The sequence below is a fragment of the Phyllostomus discolor genome, chromosome 1, assembly GCF_004126475.2.
Source record: "Phyllostomus discolor isolate MPI-MPIP mPhyDis1 chromosome 1, mPhyDis1.pri.v3, whole genome shotgun sequence".
NCBI classification, from domain to species: domain Eukaryota; kingdom Metazoa; phylum Chordata; class Mammalia; order Chiroptera; family Phyllostomidae; genus Phyllostomus; species Phyllostomus discolor.
The window spans coordinates 153,920,232-153,942,449 of NC_040903.2; the positions used below are offsets into that span (position 1 = coordinate 153,920,232).

Genomic DNA, 22,218 nt, shown 5'->3' on the forward strand with positions numbered 1-22,218 from the left:
CTACTAATTCCCTGTGTACCCCATAGGAGCTGCTAATGGGCTCAACTACAATCCAGCACGTGAAATGTAGAATAACATCCGGACGTGGCACCAGGCTGCACTTCTACCACACTCCAGTAAAAATAAACCTCTCTGTCCAAATATAGAGTGGTTAGAAGTGCCATGTTTTACAGGAGAAGAGGCAGTTATTTGGCATTAAAAATAGACAAGTTTTGGCTTCCCTGCAGATCTGGGCAACGGCACTGCAAATTTCCAAGTGGAAACCCAGAAGGACGGGCTAGCCCCACCCCCCCAGACTGACTCAGCTATTTAAAATGCCCAATAGAAAACTGCATCCCTTTTCTAGGCCTCAGTTTACTCCCTCGTACAACGAAGAGGTTAGGCAACACGGGGCAGCGCCCCTTCAAGCCTCCACAGTCTATGAGGGCAGGCACTGGAGTCCAAAGCTGGTCCTCAGAGAGCCAACAGCTCCCCAAGGCACGGGCACAGCGGCTCGGTCCTTTGGCTCTCAGCTTACTGCTGACAGGACCAGGGGTGGTTTTCCCCAAGGATTTTGAGAACTCTGTCAAGAGCTTTAAATTACCCTCTTGAGTCAGACACATTGTTAATCCATAAAGAAATGCAAGCCAGGAAGTTCCCCTACAACTAGCCTACCTCCTAAAATGCCCCCTCCGCTTGACAGGTACAGGGCAGTGGGGGTATCGGCAGGTCCTTTGCACCCGGTCCCTCTAGTCCCTGGAGGCCGGTACAACTGTGTTTTACATATGGAAGAACTGACAGCTCAGAGGTTACATAACTTGCCTAAGATCATTCAGCTGTTGGAGGCTGAAACTGGTCCGGATTCAACGCCCGTGTCTTTCCACCTCATGGGGCCTCTGCTGTGCTGCTTACTGCGAGGTCAGAAGGCTCTTCTCCGCTCCAGCAGGGGAAGGGAAGTCCTAACAAGCCGGGAGCCCCAGGGGCAACTCAGGATGGCAGCTGAGATACAAGGTAGGAGTTTCACATTCCCTCATGGGTCCCCTTGCATTGATACCACACCTTGAAACAGAGCAGCTTTGCTTTAAATGGTTTTATTAAAAACTGTACCAATTGATGAAGGGAAGACACACACACACACACGCACACGCACACGCACGCATGTGAAGAACGAAAAGCCAAATACTCTGTACAGATTAAAAAATAATGGGTCCCTATTCCCCTCCCTCTTTCCCTGCGGCTTTCCCACAGGCGGAGTGCCTAGAACCCAGGGAAACTGATCCCAGCTGGACAACATGCTACATTCTCACTGGGTCTCCCCTGGCAGCCCTGTGGACCCAGGGATGGGGCCCCTCTGGGCGGTGCTCAGAGTGGGGAGAGAGGCACCGGCCACCTGCGCGCAGAGAGGGGCCATGTGAACCTGGGAGCCTGCACAGGCTCTGAGCACCTTCAGCTGCGCACCTCTGGAAGTGCTGGGCGTTCCCTGCCACTCCCTCGGGGCTCTGAGTCCTCGCTAGCCCCGAGGGGCTGCCTGCCCCCTGCCCAATGTCCCCAGGAGGCTTCACAGGCTGGTAAGTTAACCCTTTCCTGGGACAATTCTGGCCTAGGTGGCTTGCCACCAAGGGTCCCTGCCTACACACAGAGAGGTCCTAAGCTTCCTCCAGCTGGGGCCACAGCACTGATTCACAGAAGCCCTGAGGGCAGCGGCAATTTAAGTCTTCCTGCTTCTGCTGCTCTCTTCTCCCCACCCCGCTGCATCAAGTCTGCCCCCAAAGACAGGCATTCGCGGGGCAGTGCACTCCTTGCTGACCAGTACAGTCAAGTGGCTCCCCAGCCTCCTTCCCAGATGACTTCAGGCAGATGGAGGCCCTAGACGAGCCATCGCAATCAACATCCTCCCTGCCATGCCCAGTCAGAAGCCACCCTTGGGCAGGGCTTGGCCAATGGGGACAGTGAGACAAGACAGCTGGGCCTCTCAGACACTCTGAGCATGCCTGCCACATAAGCTCTGGAAACAGACCTACTCCCCTAGGGGGTTCGGGAGGTCACTGGGAGGTGATCTTTTTCTGCCTCAGATTGAGCAAGAGAAGGCCAAGGGGACAGCTCTCCAGCAGCCCGGACTTTGAAGCAGGCAAAGCAGGAGGCCAGGCCCAGTCCTCCAACCGGCTGGGGAAGAACAAAACGTCTGGCCTGGGGGGTTCCCTCCCCAGTTCTGTCCACAGGCTTCCAGAAACCCCTGCTCTGGGGTTCTGAGTTGGAAGGGCTGTTTTAACCCTGAATAGCAGGCTTCCCTTCCTCCAGGGCATTTCTACAACCAGGAGGGAGGTTGGTTTCCAGTCCCTCTCCCACCCCCAACTGTCAGCAAACCACAAAAGCTCTGCAGCAAAGTCTTCAGCTGGTTACAGGTCAGGACCCAGGTCAGACTCTCCCTCCCTCTAAATCTGATTCTCCACCCCCTCACTGGAGACAGCCAAGCCTCTGGGGGGCTGGGGGGGGGGGGCGGGGGGAGAGGGGGCCCAGGGGGAGGGACAAGACTCCTGAGGCTGGACTTGAGGAATGTTCAGACCAACTCACCAGGCAGAGGGGGAAGGGGCCCTGGGTCTAGATCACTAGGCCAATTAAAAACAGCAGCCAGGAGGAACCTCTCCCTCCTGGGGCTATTCTGCTTCTGTGAGTTACCTCCTGGGTTTTCTGGGGGAGGGGAAAGGAGGGAGGTTTTAGATTTGTCCCGGCTTGCTTAGGGTAGTTTAGTACTTGGCTTCACAGAAGATGGAGCCGGTGCAGTCAGACCACGCTCCACCCAGCCCCAGGCTCAGTGTTCAGATGGGCTTGTCCAACTCTGGGCTCAGTTCTGGGCACAGGCCCTCCTGGGCCTGGCGGGGTCCCTGAAGTGGGTGGCTTTGCCTCAGCACCAAAGTAGGGGCCATTTATTTGCTCTCTCACTCAGCTCAGATGGAAAGTCTGCCAAGAGGGGTTAAAAATGGTTGGTAGGAACAATCCTGGCTTTCTTGTGTGTTCCAGTCAAGCATATACCAGTGGCCTGCCTGTCACCGCCTCGGTCCAGGAGAGGGGAAAACACCACACGTCCTCTGCACATCCCAAATGGCCTGGCGATGCATGGAGAAAGCTGAATTTCCCAGCAGTCAGTGCATCCAGAGCCAGTCCTCATGCCTGTTCTCTGGGCTCCTTCTCGTAAGCAAGAACTCATCTTAGCAGACACACCATGGTATATACCCTGAGAATACAGTTCTGGCCACGAAGAGGTAATACCTCCAGAACATCTAAGTAGAATAAAACAAAGGCTTTTGCAGTTTGAGGTCCTTCTTCTTGGGGCCACTGTGAGCCCATATGGCACCTTTGTACAAATCAGGAAAGGTACCGGTTTTTCTGGGCAGACACAGCCCTATACAAGGGCAGACAACTTGGTGAGCAGAGCACAGGTTGGGTTTTAGTCTCTGCTGCAGTACCTTCCTCTGCAGGTGCCCTTGTGCAGTGAGCCTGCCTGACATCCAGAAGATCAACGCTTCTGCCTCCCACAGCACTGCAGACCTCCTCTTTGCAGCATGGGAGGTGCTGGGACTTGTGCAGATCTGAGAGTTTGCTCTGGACTGCTCCTGTTTCCTTGGGGAGCCCGGGGTCTTCTCTGCCCAGGAAAACCACCTTTCTTTGGGCCTGCTTCCCTGTTTAGCACCTCTTTTTACATATGCAAAAATTATCAGCTAATTTCTAGGTCTCTGGTTAGCAGGTCCTGTTTTTTCAGATCCCCTGTGTCTGCTGCTGTCAGAGCTGTCAGGCTGGCTGCTCTAAACTCTCTCCATTAGCACCACAGCAGGGAGAGAGGGGAAGTTCAGAGGCAGCTGTGATCCTGCTGCGTTCCAGAGCAGGTCCTTCTGGCCTAGCTGGAAACTGAAGGAAAACAGGCAATGTGGTACCCAGCTTTGACGGGCCTGCACTCTCACCGTTATCTGTTGCTCTAAAAGACACATTTCGGCTGACAAAGTCACTGTGCTGGCTTCTCCCTGTGTCATACTGCATGTGAAAAAGGAATGGGGATAAGGAGGAGGAGGTATGTAGTTTCCAAGGAGACCAAGGGCTCTGGGTTCCTCTGGGACTGACTCCTGCAGGTGGGATGGCCCCATTCCCCAGGCCCACTGCAGGCCTGCCCCTTCCCGCCCTAGACTGCTGCTACTGGGGGTGGGACACAGGCTGTCGCCGGGTCTTTGGAAAGAAGAGCTGACAAAGGCACAAGCTGCTGGTGACAGCACGCTGATTGGCTATTTGGCTCATCCATGGCTGACACCCAGCCAGTTCCAGAAAGCCAGAGGTGGCAGTGGTTCTGTACCTCAGGACCAATCCTGGGGCTTCCAAGTGGGACCAAGTCAGATCTGAGGCCTGTGGAGAAGTTTGGTTCATTCTGCGGCATGTTTGAGGGGTCCTTGGAGAAACCCAGCCCTCCCTGAGGTCTGCTGGAGATGACAGGGGCTGGGCGAGAATCCCTGAGCCCTTGGGGCGGGCACCGGCTGGGCCACGTGAGAACCCAGATACAGGCGGACTGGCCTAGGGAGGCCGCTGTGCTCAGCTGGGAAGCCCCTGGCCGAGGCCACGGTGGGTTCATGTGGTGCGACTGTTCGGATCTCAGCCCCGTCCGCGGTGGAAGGCTGACAGGTTTGGTGGAACCAGGAGTGGAATCCGGACTCCTGTTGCTTAATTGTGTTCCTGTGGGTGAACCATGGTCCAGTCGTCAGAGCGTGTCACTGCCCCGCCATCTTTGACAGCTTCTGACTGAAGGGTCTGCGCATCAGAGCCCTTGGGAGGACCCCCGTCGGAGCCCCACCAGCCTCCGCTTCAACAGTGTTTGACAAAGGCCCCTATTCCTGGTCAAGGCCCTGAACAGGGAAAAAGGTCCCACTTGGGTATGTCTTATGTACACATAGAGATAAATTTTTAAAGATAAAAACAACAAAAAACAACTTCACAAGACACAGGGTCAGTCCTCGCCGATGTCCTTCAGTGGTGCCCCATTCGAAGAGGCAGCCCAGCCTCACCTGGGGCCCGCCCCGTTCCTGTTCTCATCTCCGTTCAGGGCCAGGTTGTGCAGGAAGAGGAGGATCTGCCACCACATGCGATTTCGGTTCTGCTGGTGCTGAAAGGAAAGAAGAATCAGTGTGACCCCTGAATGCAGCCTTAGATGACTCCTCATCATTTCCACCGGAGGTCCGGACCCACGGGCCTGGGGGCGGGGGGGGGGGGGGGGCGCGTCACGATAACCCTATCAGTACAACAAACCTGGTGGGGGGCGAGAGAAAGGGGCGAGAGAAAGTGGCGACGAGGGGGAGATAGACAGTTGAGTTCTCTGAAGACAATTGCAGCTTTAACATGAAAAAGACGAGCCCAAGCTCTTTATGCACTGTGCACAAGAGGATTAAACTTTTTCCCCTGCTTGCAGGATTTTCCAGAGTTTAGCCAAGTGCTGCTTTTAATCAGATTGGCTCCTGAGCCCCTCAAACCTCAGCTGCACGAACAACAAACTTTCTTCAGAAAGAAAGAGAAGTGCCCTCCTCCCTCCCCCCACTCCATAGTAACACAGAGAACAAGGGGGAGGAGGGGGGGCCTCCATCTGCAAGTGATTTGACACTGTGAAGGTCAAAGGGTTAATCTTCAATTTAAACCACACTGCTGAGGCAGCAAAAATCTGATTTCATCCAGTGCAAACACGCACACAGACAGACATACACACACACACACTTGCGCGCCCGCCCTCTCTCCCTTCCCAGCATCTCGGCTCAGCACTGCCCTTTTTATAGCTGCTCTTGACAGTAAGCCATAAATAACCCCTCTTGGAGCTCTTTCCTACTGACTGGAGCCAATTAAACGTTAAGCAAGAACATACTTGAAAACAAAACAAAAACAAAGAATGCACACTACTCTCTGGAGGTTATCCCAGGTCCTACTGTCAGGCAGGGAAGCTGGGGGCAAAGGTCAGGGGTCGGTGGCTCAGAGGGTTGTGGCTGGTGCCCCACCCACACAGGTACCATTTCCCTCAGGCCAGAAGAGGCCAGGAGGAGACTGAGGGGTGCTGGAAGAAGCGGTCTTTGTTCTCTCTTTGTCTGCCAAGGCAGGAAGACTGGGGCTGGGGCCCTCTCCACAGGGTTCTCAGTGGACAGGGAGATAAAATCCTAGTGTGCAGACAGAAAACCAGCACAGGGTTACTGCACAGGTCCAGGCAGCAGGCACGTTTGTGTCAAGGGTCTGGGCAGGGTGGGGTGGGCGAGGGTGGGGGGCTGGAGCCCTCTCTTGGGCTGTCTTTAACAACTGCCCTGGCCACCTCCAGGAGACCCCAAGTCAGACAGGATGAGGACAGGGCAAGTCAGAGGCAGAACTGGAAAGTGAGTCCAGGTCCCCTCACACCCAGAACTTCGCAAGTACCTGGCCCCGGACAAGCATGCAGGTTGCCGGCTTCCCTTTCACTCTGCCTTAGGCCACAAAGAGGTAAGAGGTGAGGCGCCAACGCAGGCTGACCTCAGAGCCTGCCAACCCAGAAGGGAATGCCCCATGCCTGTGGCAATAATATTCTTCTCTTCCCCGTGGAAGGGAGACTGGAAAACCCAGACAGGTGGAGGTACAGCTACTGCTGGGAGGGGCTGGGGAGACTGAGGGCTTCCTCGTGTTTTGTAAACACAGATGAGTAAAAAGAGGAAACACACACGGCTTAACAAAATCTGGTTACAGTAAAGCAGCGTGAAAATGGACTCAGGCCTGCAGACTCAGGCCTGCAGCAGCTGGGCAGAGCGCCCTCCCCTTCCCCTCCCCAGCTGCTGCCCAGGACAGGTGCAAAGGTCATGTGGTGGAACAGGAGGAGATTCCAGGAAAACGACTGGTCCCTGGAGAGGCCAGTCGGCTGGAATTCTCAGTCTCCTCAGGTGCGGGTTAGAAAAGGCCAAGGAACAATAACAGCCATGATCATAATGATAATAGTAACATTGAGTGCGCAGGGCTGTTTTGAGCGTTTTACATCTTTCCCTCTCAGAGTGTGGTCCACGAACTAGCAGCTTCAGCATCGTCTGGGAGAGCTTATTAGAAACGCAGATCTACTGAATTGGAATGTGAAGCTCTAACAGGATCTCCAGGTGACTCAAAGACACAGTATAGTATTAGAAGCACTGCTTTATAGACCCTGTACCTGAAACTCCTTTGGTCTTCCCAAAACCCCTGTGAGGGAGGTATTCTCTCATCATGCCCATTTCACAGATGAGATCAGTGAAAGAGGTAACTTGGCCACACAGCTGGTAAGTGCCAGGGACGGGACCAAATCCAAACTACTTTTGACCCCAGAGCAATGTCCTTCCCCTCTATGACTCTGAGTGCCACCACACATACCTTTCTTCACACCTGTTCCGGCACTCTGTTGTCCCCTTCTCTAAACCACCTCAGAACAGCACAACATCCAGGGAAGGGAGATCACAATTCTATTATTTGGGGCTGGCCAAACCCCATCTCTGTATGCCTCAGTTTCTCCCCAAATTCCCCTGACAGAGGCTACCTGCTGCCTGGGTAACTTCTTGAGCCTCAAGGTCTCCGGGAATAAGGCAAGGCAGCACCCTCACTCCCATCACTGGGGGTGCTGGGGACCCAAAAACCGCTCTGAGCCCGATGGTGCCGTCAGACGGGAAGGCTGAGGTCTCACTGGGAAACAGGCAGGCCTAGGCACAGGGGTGGGGGGAACCCTCTGGAAGGGTGTGGGTTCTGTGCAGCTGCCTGGGACAGACCTCGGGGATCATGAATTGGCAGGGAAGGTTCTGGGCCAGGGATAAGAGGACCTGGCTGTAGGCTGGGGTCTCCCACCAGCCTGTCGGGATCCTCACTCTCCCTGCAAGTGAAATGCAGGTTCCCAAACCCGACTGTGTCACAGAATCCAGAGGAGCTGGTATAAATACACAGTCCCCAGGTCTCACCTGGACCAACTGGGTCAGAACCTCTAGGGAGGGGGCCCAGGAATCTGTACATTGAACAAGCTCCTGGGTGATATTTTTTTAAATCAGAAGTTACATTTAGTGTATATTTTAGTCATAACAGTAAACATGTTAACAGCAGAAAATTGGAAAATACAAGAAATTACAGAGGAGAAAATAAAATCACTCACGATCCTACAGCCTAGAAGAAAACACATCTTGATTTGGTGTTTTCTTCACTCTCTTTCAACCTCTTCCCACCAGAGTGACGGCTTGGCCGAGCCAGAGGTAGACCCTGCCCAGGTGCTTCCACGGCAGCCAGGCCACAGACAGGCCTTTGGAAACCACTGAGGTGCTTTCCAACCCTAAGGTTTGGTGATTCGGAGTGTGTCACCCACAATTATCTTCAAGATTACAACTCAGAGCTCCAACAACTGAATCCGGTTAGCCGGGTGGAGGGTCTGGGTGGGCCTGCAGAACAGGCGGCCTCGTAAGGAGTTAAGTTGGCAGCTGCAGCAGCCGGGAGACCAGCAAGAGCGGGCCTGGGAAGCAGCCCACAGCCCCGGCAGCCCTTCCTCTAGGCAGGAGCGGATGCCAGACACACTCCACCTTGCCTTCTCCTGCACAGGGCAGCCCCCACAAGGCCCTTTTTGAAGGGAAACCAAGCTGCCTCCCATCAAGAGAATCAAAGAATACCCTGATTTTGAGGAGCAGCGAAAAATGTTTTTCAAAAAATTTACACAAAAGGCCCTGACTAGAAAGGAAAGAAAAAGGACTTGAAGAGAGGCCAGTGAGAAACTGTAAGAAGGAAGGAAATGAACACTCACCCAACAGGATGAGGTACACAAAGACACCAGAACACCAGAGAACATGGATCCTTCCAGAAGAGGGCGTGGAGAAGGGGAGGAGAAAGAGGGAACCAGGAAGGAGTGTGCGTGGCCTCCGACTCTCGGGACTTGGCACAGCACCCAGCGCGCCGTAATCTCAGATCAATGAGTGCGAGCCCTGGAGCAAGGCCCAGCCCTCTCCGACTCCACTCGCCCGAGCACCCCCAAGGGACGGGAACCTGCAGAGAGTGGGCGTTCCCACGCGCACAGCCAGGGTGCCATCAGGACTCAGGGCTGGGCTACAGGGCCTGGGAAGCCGTGGGAATTTGAGCTTACACCAGAAGCCCTGAAATTCGGAATCTAGAGGGTAGGACCACGGCGTGGAGGTAAAGAACAGAGGTGAATGCCCAAAGGAGAGTTCAAACGTGGTGGGTGAAGATCTCTTCAGTCAAGAGAGCACAAGCAGGCGTCACAGGCCTAAGGTTTTTCTTTGACACAGTCCCACTTTCTTGCTGTGGTCAGGGGATGCAGACAGTCAGACGACAAGCATTCCAGTCACCCCCACTATGTGCAAGGCACTGTGACTGAATGGGCGTTTATCCTGAGTAGCAGGGAACTTATAGGGACACACAGTCAGTACTCAACAGATACACACTGGACCAAATACAGAAAAGTTAGCCTCGCAAGATAACCTCCTTGTCTGAGGCCAGGGACGACCGATGTCTGGCCAGGTCTAAAGATGTACTTGATGTGATAGTATCAGCCTCTGGCTTGGGGAGAGGCCCAACTAGTAAAAGGTCTTTTCTTTCTTTTTTTTTTAAAGCTAGCTGTGGTGTCTGACATGGTTGGATTACACAAATCAAACTCTGTTTCATCCCACGTGGCCTCTGCCCTTAAGCACAAAGAGTGTTCCCTGCCCTCCCCAGATAAGAATCTCCCTCTGCCTCTCCCCTTCGGATCCAATTCACACCCGGGGGGCTGGGGGTGGGGGGACTTGTGTGTTACCAGTGTCCAGATGCTCCAGCAGGGGCCAATTCACCCCAAAGAACTAGAGAAAGCAAGGCTATGCTGTGGTTCTTCTACTTTAAAAGAACCCTGCAAATATACCAAACAGATAGCAATTTATTATATCTCATCCTTAGAACAGAGTACTTACTTATCTTTCCGTTTGCTCCTCACAACAATCTGGACACAGAAGGGCAGGTATTATCAGTCAGATGGGGAGGCAGAGGCTCAGAAAACTCACCCCAAGCAAACTAGTTGTGATGGGGGGTTATTCAGACCCCCGACTTCTCATTGCAGAGCCATGTTCTCTCACTAAAATACTACGGCGTGTTTATTCACATCATGGAAATAGTATTAACTTTTCAAAGCGAATCACAACTGAACTGCCTTCCCCAGTATGTTTAAAGACATTGTTTCCAGATCATTAAGTGTTTAGTAAGGATGCTGCGGACCAGAAAAAATAAACCTTTCAGGGCCAGAGCTAACTGCAGATCAAACAGAAATAAAGCTGAAACTGGTCTGAAATTATAACTTCAGATCATATTCTGAAACCATGCTTGGTTTCTTGAAAATGCAGGACTGTGCATGCTCTGCTTTATGGGGAGACACACACTCTGCAAAGTAACATTTCCCTGCCTTTTCCCTTTCCTCCATCCCACCCATCCCCACCCTGGCAGGGCTGGGGGAAAGAGGCTGGCTGTTGAGAAGCAGGAATGGAGAATGGGGAGACTTCAGGAAAATTCTGCCTGAAAAAAGGTGGGAAGATACTTTTGTCCAACTCAGCAAGCTTCTGTCGAACACCCAGCTGAGCGGAGGGTTATGAAGGATACAAAGATGAGCAATGTCAACTCTGTCCTCAGTTATTTTACAGTCGGAAGGGGAGATGAGCCAGACACCGACTATGTGCGACGGGAGGCAGAGCAGGCTCGGGCCAGGGGGTGGGCACTCCGTCATGATCCCGCTGTCCGGGGACGGCCGTGGCCTTAGTTAGGGTCAGTCAGATGTATATGGTTTCCTGCTCAGCCACTTAGAGTGTAACCTGGGCAGGTCATCTCACCTCTCTGAAGCTCACTTTCCTGTAGGATGGGACGGGAACATGGGGCCTGGGAGTACAAGGAGGCGTGGTGACCAAATGGCCGAAACCTATGTGACACAGAGGGCCTGGTGGCCGCACTGAACACGCTCACCTCTCCTGGCAAGCGCAAGGGGAACCTGGGCCTGCTCGGCACACTCTGTTCAATGTGCCCGTCTGGGAGTACTATCTTCTGAGCAGACTCCTCAAGTCCTGGGGAAATCCCTGACTTTTCACTCTGACACAGGCCTCAGCAGCCAGAGGCAACTGGGCTCAGAATTCCAGGCTGCCACGCTGAGCCAGACATTCTGTGCCCCACAGGGCAGCCCCTCGAGCCCGGTGGGCCCACTGTCCCAGGATGCTTCTGACCCAGATACCCAAGGAGCAAGCAACAGAATGGCAAAATGGAAAAGGAAATAATACTCCTTGCCAGAGCTCTCTCAGCTCAGCCAGCAGTGCTAACAGGACATTGAAGCCATAGGCCACCACCATGGCAAAGGGCAGCCCGGGGCCAGCGGGTTTTCAGGCAAAGACAGGAGGATTTCCTCTAAAGCAACTGGAGGCCACTGCGGGCTAGGGATGAGGCATAGGCTGTGGTGCCACCCAGGCCCCAGAGCCCTGCTTTGCACTTCCATGGCCTGGAGGCAGGAGCTGCTGAAGCCCTTAACTACCTTCCCCCTGGATGGTTCTGTGTTTCTGTTTCCCTCAGTCTGAGAACAGCTCCCTCAAACTATCAGGCAAACTGTTAAAGAGCTCAAAAAGAACTGTAGTCAGTGTGAGTGCTTTCTGGTCAAAGATGAGGGAGAGCGGGGACTGAGAAGGGGGCAGGTCTGCTGTGGGTCCACAAGGCTGTGTGGAAGGAACCCCAAGGTTCTGACTCCCAACTTGGGGCCTTTGCAGCTGGCTGTCCTTGTCCCCACCTGGGGCTGATTCCTTGGATGGGACAAGGCAAGCAGACCACAGAGGATGGCTGGACCCCCCTTCCCACAACTACACAGGGACTGTCCTCATTCTGGTGATGGAGCACGCCCTCTTGGTTGCCAGATGTGGATCAAAAGGCAAACTACACTTTTTGGTTCTTCTTTTTTAGTGCCTTCCCCAAGCCCCTCCCCTCATCGCCCCCTACCTTCAAGAAAAAAAGAAAGAAAAAAAAGCCAATTCCCATCCCCATGGTTTGCCTTGGTGAAGAGGCAGTAAACTGTCCCTAACTGCAAGACCCTTCTCCTAGAAGAGAGAGTAATCAGGTGCAGTTGTGTGGGGAACTCAGCCTCTAGTCAGCCGCGCTGATGACTCAGAAGCTAAATATAGTGAGCGATATAAACAGAGCCAGCCGCAGAGCAAACACAGGGCCTCCGAGCCCTTGCACTGGCTCTCACGCACAGCAGCTTTCCACGGCCCCTCCCCCAGCCTCACACTTCCAGGCACCATCCTAGGTGGACCTCCCACTCCAGGGGGGAGGGGGGTTGGCTTGTTGGGGTCCTTCTCATTTTAAGGCAAATCTCTGGGGCTCCCACCCAGGGCTATCCCATCTAAAGCCTGAACAACTTCACTAGCCACAGTCTGAGCTCCAGAAAATCATTTGATAACAAGGAGTATCTCAAAGGGTCAGACACCAGTCAGGGGCTCCCTGAACGAAGGGTCCAGGCTGCTGGCCAAGAAGCTGCTAGTCACTAAACCATGCCAAGGGCACCCGGGTTCACCTGCCCAAAGAGCTCCCAAGAACTAAAAAGGCAGGTCCTAGTGAAATCCTAAAATATTTTTCTTCCCCCACAGCATGAATAATTTTATGCTTTATTGTATTTCAAATCATCATGAAATAATTTAAGTAATTCTGGTCTCTTTACGTCCAGTTTTGGAATGGAGGAGCTGATGGCAATCAGCATTTGTCTACACACTTAGGGGCAAGAGCAAACTGGGGAGGGCAGCAACGCTCGGCTACAGTTGTTGGAGAAGCCCACTCAGGGCTGGACCAGTTCTTGGCTGTCAGCAGTCGCTACTTTTAATCAGGACAGATCATCAGCCATGGAACCGATTATCTTGAGTGGATCGCAGGACTGACCAATCGGAGGCCAGAAGGCTGGCGGGAGGCTCAGCTTCCGTTCAGGATCCAGGGCAGCACAGTGGGCTGGCAAAGTCTAGAGGTGGAACGGCTGGTTTCTTCGCTCCTGAAACCCCTTTTTTCCAAACCACCTAGATGCTTTCCTCAAACCAGGTAAATCATCTTTTGACACATTTCAAAAAGCGTGCAACCGTCCATTCCTTAGTAGTTAGTTATATGTCTTAGAATTCCCAAAGGGCTTTCATGTCAACTCTGCAAAGTAAGTCTTAGAAGCCAAGGCTCAGAGAAGAGAAATGATGTGCCTGTGAACGCAGTGCTTGTCAATGACAGAGACGGGACCTGAACCAGGATCTGCCTCGAAGTCCAGGACCCTTTCTGTGATATAGCAACTAAAGATGGTTTCAAACGAGTGGCTGCAATTTTTCTCAGATTTCATTTTCCAGAAAGGCTAATTACCATTCAGGGAATTTCCAAATCTGACCACTCTGAATGGAGCCACTCCTTGTCCAAGTGAAAAAGCCATTTCCAACACGAAAATTCCAACCCTCCTTTAGCTTTACTCAACAGTCTACAGTAGCTACTTTTTTTTGAGGATTCTTGGCTTCTTAAACATTGTCCAAAAATACCCCTACAAATTTAAAGATGGTGCCACTGGGACAGGAGACTTTCTCCAGGGGGAAAGATACAAGCTACTGTCCATTCTTAGGCCCATGCTGGAATGGAAGAAAGCTGGGACTAACTTCTTCTGACCAGACAGCCGTGAGCTCAGTGAGGAAGCAAACGTGTACCCCCTGTTCCCTGCAGGAGCTAGACGGAGGGCACCCTCACAGAGCCTGAGTCAAGGTAGGTCACAATCAACAGACCACAAGAGGCCACCTGCTCACAGAGGGGCAAAGAGAAGAGGGGACCCTTCAACTCCAGACCCAGCCTAAGGAAGGTGGAGTGTGTGACTAGGTTTGGGAAGGCTTTTGTTTCCCCTCACTCTGCCTCCAACTCTCTGAGTGCTTTGGAGACCCAAAGAGCCGAGAACAAGCACCTCACTGACACTGATCGGCCTCCAATCTCTTGCAGGTTGGTCCAGAGGAGCCACCCTGAACTGACCACTTGGGTGACCAGGCTAGACCTGCATGCTCTTTGGGAAATATGGTGGGAGAGCTTATAGCCAGCATAAACTGACACCTTTTCAATCTGGGGTCACGCTGATGAACTCAGTTTGCCACAGTGCCATCCCATAACACACTGCCCATCATCACACCCCTTCCCTCAGCTCCAAATCTCCTAGGGAGAAGGTTTCCCCTGATACAGAACAGGAATACCTGAGGTTCAAACCAGGGACAAAAGGCAGAACTCACACTCCCTACAGGACTCAGGGATCAATGGCCACTGTCTGGCTCTGGGACACCATCCCAGATAAAGGAGAAAGAAGATGCCCAGGCCCCCTCAATTTCTGACAGCTAAGGGTTGTCTTTCGTGTCTCCCCAAACTCAGCTGACAATGACGGGGAATGACCATTGCTCTCTGAGGAGAATGTACAAGGCCGAAGCCCACAGCTGAACAGCGTGGACGTGGATTTCTGTGGACACGGGCAGGCAGAGGGGAGCTCAGGAATCAGCATGACGGGTGGGGTGGGAAGTGTGAGGGCTGATCAGGATTATAAAGAGACAAAAGGAAACAAAGCATTAAAGAATACTTACTGTGCGCCTGGAATTTTCACAGGTATTATTATCTCACTTAAACTTCACAGTAAAACTCTGTGGTATTAACTCAAATTTACAGAAGAGAAAATAGGCTTTGCGAGGTCAAGTGACCTCCCGATGGCTACTAGGCATTAAAACTGGTGTTTAAACCTGAGATTTCTGACTTTATACTCAAAGCCTAAAGACTTAATCCCAAACCACTTGCTTCCTAGGGCCTCAGTTTCCCTACCTGCAATGATGAGGCAGGTGCGTAGGGAAAGAAGAGGAAGGATAAGAATGTAGGAGTGCCAACAGTACTTTTTAGATATGAAATATTAGACTGTAGTTTTAGTAAGAACCAAGTTCAGAAAATGACTCACTTAAAACTAGCTGCTAACAGGTCCTGGGCGGCTATTATTCCTAGCCCTTCCCCCAGGGCGAGCTCCTGATGAAGGTCTGTGAACAGGGTCAGTGGGGAGGAGGGGGTGTAAAGCAAGAGGATGACACAGACAAAAAGCCTAGTTCTTTGTAATGGAAAACTGGGGGAAACCAGCTCTGGGCTAGAAAGGCTTCCCTGGCCAGCCTGCTGATACTGCAGTAGGTAGCCGGCAGGTAGATGAGGAGCTCAGAGAACTCAGGAGCCAATAGATATGGGGTGAGGGGCAAGCAGGGGAGACTCTTTTCTGGTTAGTTCTCCCGCTCTACCCCTCCTCCTACTCGGCCGGGGTGGCTCTGGCTGAGAGGACAGTATCCTGCCTAGGGCTGAACCATGCCCTCAAAGAGGCAGCCCTAGATTGGGCTGGGGGAAGTGATGCCAAGCAGCGAAGAGCAGGGTTGGACTTTGGGATAAAGGTCGCCTCTCCTCCTGTTGAGGACTGTGTCAGGAAGAAAGGGCCCTGGGCTGTGGTTGAGCCCCATCCTCCAGCCTGCCCCTAAGCCTACGGGAGCTCACCAGCGGATGGGGGAATATCCTGGGAAACGCCTGTTGAGAGAGACAAGGTCTGTTGGAAATTTAAAAAGTTGCCTTCCAGACGGTCCTCTAGACAAGTCTAGGAGACCTGCAGGCACCGCATCCTCCGTCAGCTCCAGCACCAGGACTGGGAGCTGGACGCCGGAGCAGCCACAGGCTTGGACAACCAGGACAGAGTGAATGGGCAGGAAGGAGGCCAAGGGAAAGAAATCAAGAATCAGAGTGAGTCCACACATGGACTGAAAGGGAAACTCTAAGCCAAGTTTCCACAGAAAAATCAAAGGACAGACTAGAGACTGGGGTTTGGGGCCAGAAGAGAAGGCCAAGCTGCCTTATTATCTAAGCACAGGGCCACCCTCCCTTCCAGATCACCCAGGGGCTGGGAGAGCCTACCGGGACCCGTTCTAGACCCACATTTCCTTCAGAAGCCCTTGGCAGAAGGCACTCACCTTCTCTAACTCTTGATGGCCTCTTCTCAGGAGACCCAAAGTCAGTTTCTCTTCCCCCTGGTGCTGACAATGGTTTGGTCCCTGAGTCAAACCTACAACTACCAATGGCTCTCTCTCCCCCACTAACCTGAAGTGACCCATCGAACCTCATGGTCTTGCCCAATTGTGGTGTTATTTATTTTCCTGATTTCTAGACACACACACACACACACACACACACACACTCCTGCAGGCCAGAGACAATGTCCCAGGGGCAGGGAATGTGTTCATTTCCAGGTGTGTGCCTCTGCTTCAGCAGTGGTTGTACTAGCACAGATCAGCCTCGGGCTCCTCTCCCTGCCTTGGCAGCCCTCCAGAAAGTCAGCCCAGAGAGGAAGGGTTAAGTGCCTGGGGGGCGCCCAGACAGGGCTGCAGAGCAGGGCAGCCTCCAGCCCGTGGCACGACTGCTCCTCCAGCACGAGCCTGCCAGCCGCCGCCTTTGTTGACGGACTCTGCCACATGCTCGACTGACACGGACCGCCCCACCCTGGCGGGGCTGGTGCCAGGCTGCCGGCCAAGCACCCGGCCAAGCGCCCGGCCTCGGGTCTGGAGAGACTCTCTGAGGTACGCTCTCCAGAGTCCCAGGCCCCAGTTCCCAGACAGAGACAATGAGGAGCAGCCTCCCCAGCTGGAAAGTGTCAGGTTACAACCGGTTCCACCACTTTCCCCCACTCAGGCCCATCCCTCAGCCTCGGTTACTCAGTTCCCACTGCACCTCAGCCAGGCACCCCCAACTGTCCATTTTCACTGTGGCACCCTGAAAATCGTCCCCTTAGGTAAGCGACAATCTCCCCACCCTGGCCTCAAGAAGACACAGTTCGTCAAGCAAGGCTGCAAAAAGCCATCCCGTTTTCCAGGAAGGAGGGATGGTAGCATCCCCCTACAAACCACTCTTACAGAACCTGAGCTGAGAGTGGGCAGATAACAAACTGGGAGTTCAGAGACAGGGCCGGCATGCTCACCCAGTGGGGCCTACCCAGGCCTCAGGAGTCACAACAGTCAAGGCCCAAACTCTGAGACTATATCCTTGAGGTCTGGCAAAACAGAGTTGCAAAGGCAGGCCCCAGCCCCCCAGCCCCAGCAGACTGAAATCTCGCCCCCCACCCCACCCCAAGGCCCCATGCCTACTTGCTGCATATGAAGCCGATGAAACTGGTCTGCAATACACTGAAGCTTTCTGGCAATTTGTATCTCTGCACGATGTTGCCACTGTCCTTCGGGGGGCTGCTCACCAAGGGGCAAGCCTGCAGGGAAACTGGCAGGGAGAGGGAGCCGGTAGCCAGCATTGCCTGCAAAGACAGAGGGCCCACATCTCAGCATTCTCCACAATTGCCCCTTCCTCCCCATGCTTAACTCTCCTGGCAGAGGCCTGGGGCTGAGGCCTTATCAGGGCAGCCTGCCAAATCTGGACAACCTGCCTTGCTTGCTGCCTAATGTTTGTGCTGGGAGTATATAAATGTTGGTGCTGGGAGAACACAAGGGGATGTTTCCAGCCTTCCCTTCGGTTCTCCATTTGCCGGCAGTGCTACCACAAAGGCAGTGTGTGTGGGTGAACATGCCAACCTTCTGTCCTTCTTTACCAAGCTATGCTTGACCACAATTTATTATTTAGGTAGCAGCAGGTTGAAGTTCTTCTCTGGAAAAGCACTGGAGGCAGCTCTCCAGAGGTCCTGGGTTGAGCAAAGCAAGGCACACAGAAACAGAAAACCAAAATGTGTCATTTTTTAGTGTAGCAGAGGAAGATTGGTCTCAGGTCTTAAAGTTCTGGACAATGGTACAAAAATTAGGGAGAGAAGTCTCCTCAAACCCCTAGAATAGCCAAGTTGCTCTCTGGAGGCAGCCCCGGCAAGACCCGGAGATTCGCGATCCACACTTACTGAGTGCTGGCAATCAAGCTGCCGCTAGGGGCACCCGCCCGCCGGCCTCCTCCCTCCTTCCCCTCGTCCCGCCAGAACTGCTGTGCCAGTTACCCAACCGGTGAGCTCCCTCGGGGAATAACTGCAGCGTCCCCCCAAACTGTCCATCAGACCCAGCAAGAGAGCCTCTGAACCTTTCCCCTCCCTCCATGAGCTATTGTGCTAAAAGAAGAAAACAGTGTCTAACCTCGCCCTTTGGCCAGAAGAGGGCATATTGCTCACAAAACAAACCATTTAAGTCCACAAATGAAGGGGTCTTGTCCTACTGAGCCTTGGAAACAGCCCCTCTGCTGGCATGGAGCCTAGGCAGTCCCTACATCTTTTTCCAGTTCCCCTGCCAAGCACAGAAAGTCCCAAGTGACAACTGGGGGCCACCTTTTGCCTTCAGGAACCTTCTGTCCCAGAGCCAGCTGGGTTTTTCCCTTTGGTGTCAACAGCGAGTCACAGAACCCCCAACCTTCTCCAGAGCAACACCAGCTACTATATGGAAGGGACATCACAACCAGGACATGAAGGTGGGACCACTCTCTGGACCACAGGATGTAAAAACTGAGGCTCAGATACCCTCTCTCCAACCCAACAAGACACTATGGACCCAAGGATCCCTCCAGAAAGGGACAAAAGAACAGAAGCAATGGCAGGGCAACAAGCCCTTCTTGGTGCCCAAGGAGCACAGGTCAGGAGCAAGGACAAGCAGAAGCAAGGCAGCAGGTGAGAGCTAAGGAAATCAACAGCCCCTGCTGCTCACTTTGGGGAAGGAAATGGCAAAGGGCAGGTTAGGGGAGGGAAAGTCCCCTCTTTTCCCCAAGTCTCTATGGGAGGAGCCCTGAGGCTACGAGCACTCACCATAAAAGAGTCGCTGGGGTTCCTCGGTCACCCCACAAGGCAGCATGACACCCTGGCTCGGGGAGGCTGGACTGAGGGTCTGAGTGGCCTTGTCTTCCTGGCTGGTGGGTCGAAGCCCAGGGCCACAGCAGTGGGTGAGGGGGAAGAGCTGCAGGCGGCTGAGGGGGCAGTCCAGCGGGCTCTGGGCAAACAGGTCAGCAGAGGGCAAGTTCCCGGGCTGGGTCCCCAGCTCATCCTCTGGCTGAAACACATCATCCTCCAGCTCCTCCACACACTGAGGTGGATCCATCTCCCCTGTTAGGGCGTAATAAGGCATCCAGGATGCTATCCCTTCCAGGCCAACCCTGAAGGAGGGGCCCTAGTGGGGGGCCCTCCCCTCCCCTTCCTTCTTCCCGCGTCTCCCTTCCTATCTTGGGAAATGGGGACAGGTACTGATGACTGATAACCCTGGTGATGTAGTACTGCCAAGGGTGACACTTGTCCCCAAATGTGGACTGCCTCACTGTTCTGGGAATCTCTGTACCTCTGAGCCCAACCAGAGCCCAACCAGAGCCAACCTCCCCTCAGCCTCTTCTTCTGACCCAGCTGGTCACAGTCATGAAGTTTGACTGCTACGGGCTCTGAGCAATAGTAGGGGTATGATCCGCTACTACAAGCACTCAGAGTACCTGGGGAAATGTCAACAAGACTAGGACTCCGTGAGTGGCTGTGGGAGGGCAGAAGGGTGCTGTGACTGGCTGTACACACAGAGCTCACAACACTCTCTCACTCACTGCCCTGACAGTAACCAACCACCGAGTCTGAACTGAGCTCCAGGCTCAGCAATAAAAACAAAAGCTAGTCAGCAGTCTTAGAGCAGCCAGGTTCCCTCCAAACCTGCTAAGCCCCGCCCAGCTGCCCGTCTATTCTAGTCTCCACCCCCAGCTTGCTCAACACAACAAGCAGGCTCCCTGGTGTGGTAAGAGTGTGTCCTGGGAGAGAGAGGGAAGAAAAACCCAAATTAGTCATTGCAGCTGCCCTCTTAGTCCAGGAGAGCAGTCTGCCCACCACAGCTTGGCCTAGAGGGCAGGTCCAGCATCCAGCAAAGTGGCGGGCCTCCCCCAGCTCAGTCCACTAACTAGTTTCCATGACTTCAAATCTTTCCCCACAGCCTACCATTCCTGCCAGTGCTGAACCTGAGATTGGTACATCCTGCCTCACAGGAGGAAGTGAAATTTGGCCCTTTCTCTGTGACCTCACTCACTGCCTATACTACTCAGGTTGTTGACATGAGTTTCTTGGTAATAAAGAAGTTCCTCTGGCTTCACCTGATGACTCTTGGAAGTCTGACCTTGGAGCCACCTAGCATCTGGAGTTCCCAACCCAGACCCCTACACACACACTAGGAACCCCACAGAGCCCCTGGAGCAACCAGAAGCAACAACCACCCGAATGGTTAAGGATACAGAGAAACAATGTTTGTCACTGCCAGATTCAATTAGAGATCCCCTGGGAATTCTGCCTCCCAGTCTCCTGCTTTGAAGAACAAGCCAAATGGTCTGTGAGTTGATCAAGTACTTAAAGAAATCTCTATTAAATTCAGAAATCCTGGCTTTCCCAAATGCAAGCTGTCTCTCTGAGATGCTTGCTTCAAGCCTCCCTCCATCCCATCGAGCCCTGAAGCTATGGTCCTATCTCTCTGCCCTCTTCCCTGGAGAGTGATGAGATGCCCACTTGGATGGCAAAACAGGCACCTGGTGTTCTTTGAATAGGTCTTCCAAAGCGGGGGTGGGAGAACTCCAGCTTATCAGCACCAGGAAACAAAGTTTCCTGCTGAAAAGACCAAAGGCTGTCCTGCCAATCACCTGGCAAGGACTCCCCTCCTGCCCTTCAACCTCCTCTTGGCAAGCTGGCAATCCTAACCTAAGAAAGGGCCCTCCAAAGCCAATCACAAGCAGGACTCATTGTCTTGGTTCTTCCTTTGAAGCCCATTACCTCCCCCTCCCCCTCCCAGCAAAGCCCCAAAGTTCAACCCTTGCTTGGCCTGGATCCTGGGGGAGGTATAGCGAGAGGGTGTGGCTCTCCCAGCTGGGGGACCCTTCCCACTCTACAGAAACTTAAGGTGGAAGCCTCCGGGTGGGTGTTGGGCAAGGTCATGTATAAAGTGGGATACAGTGGAGAGACCCTCTTCTCCCTCTCCCCAGACCTGAAGAGGTGATGTCCAAACTGGTAGGAGGAACACTTCCTAAGAGCTTTGCTAGGGAAGGCTTTATTCCTAGCAAGGGTAACTAAAGCCGCTGTAGCCAACCCAGCCGCTACGGGCTCTAACAGGGATGCTGAACTTAGACTCCTCCTCCTAGGAGAAGGCGGTAGACAGACACTCTGAACCTCGTCAGGGTCTAAAATCTGGGAACGCTCACACACACTCACACTCACATTCACACAACACACAGCAGACCTGGGTGACTCCAGGAGAGAGTCTCAGCCTCCGAGTCGTGATGCCAGGGCTCCGCGCCAGGGTCCAGCGTGACGAGCACTCGGGGGCTTGGCGCCCGGACTCAATTGGGAAGGAGGGAAAAGCCCAGCTGTTAAGGAGAGGGGCCTTCAGACTCCGCAAGGAGACAGGACGCCCCACAACTCTCTGCCCTACCCCAAAGTAAGATCCAAGGACTGGGCGGCTCTCTGGCGACCAGGTCGACTAAGCAGTGCGCCGCAGGTTCCCCTGCCCACCTGGACTCAACTCCTTGGACTCTCAAATGCTGCAAACCCCAAATCGCCTCGTGGAGCAGCGCACACAGATGTGGATTCTGCACCCCGTGCCCGTAGCCCAGCGCCCCAGTCCTTCATGGGCACCCCAGACACCCGCAGCCCAACCCTTCCTGGGCCCCCACGCGCAGCGCGACTCCTCTCCCCACTTCCCCGAGGAGGTGCGATCCAACTCCGCCCGGCTCCCGGCCGCCCGGGCGCTCACCGGGCTGTTACGGGAGGCGGGAGGCGCAAGCAGGGGCGGCAGCGGGCGGGCGCGGAAAGAGGCCACTCTGCACCTCGCGGTATTGTTTCCAAAATACGCTCGCTCCGGGCATCCCGCAAACAGCTGATGAGGCCCCGCCTCCATCGCGTCACGCCGACGGCAGGCCAATGGTGAGTGGAACCTCAAGTCCCGGGCTGGGCGGCTGCCAGGGACAGTCAAGAATGTGCGAACCTTCCCTTGGAAATATTGCAAGGGGCCGAGCAAAATTCTGACCCACGCCAGAAACGCAATTGGTGCGTAGTCTTCCTCGCAGATTCCGTTCCTTGTGCAGCCTCAGGAAGCAGGGGAGCGTCCCTGAGCACTATTAGGATCGAGCGAGGGGGCGCCAGAGTGATTTTGGTCTTCTTTCTCAGGAATGGGCGGAATAGACTCGGCATCCAGACAGGGAGGGGCGGGGAGACAGAGAGCTTTTAGACGCGGCTGG

The 22,218-nt window shown here is 53.9% G+C and overlaps 1 protein-coding gene across 1 annotated transcript; it reads right to left on the reverse strand.

Moving 5' to 3' along the window:
• Positions 1–1,216: 1,216 nt before the first annotated feature.
• BMF (Bcl2 modifying factor) lies at positions 1,217–21,861 on the reverse strand. Its single transcript, XM_028507851.2, is given in 6 exon segments — positions 1,217–5,119; positions 17,151–17,311; positions 18,785–19,078; positions 21,206–21,320; positions 21,735–21,768; positions 21,770–21,861. Coding segments are annotated over 6 exon segments (783 nt in total). The 5' UTR covers positions 21,847–21,861; the 3' UTR covers positions 1,217–5,017.
• Positions 21,862–22,218: the final 357 nt, after the last annotated feature.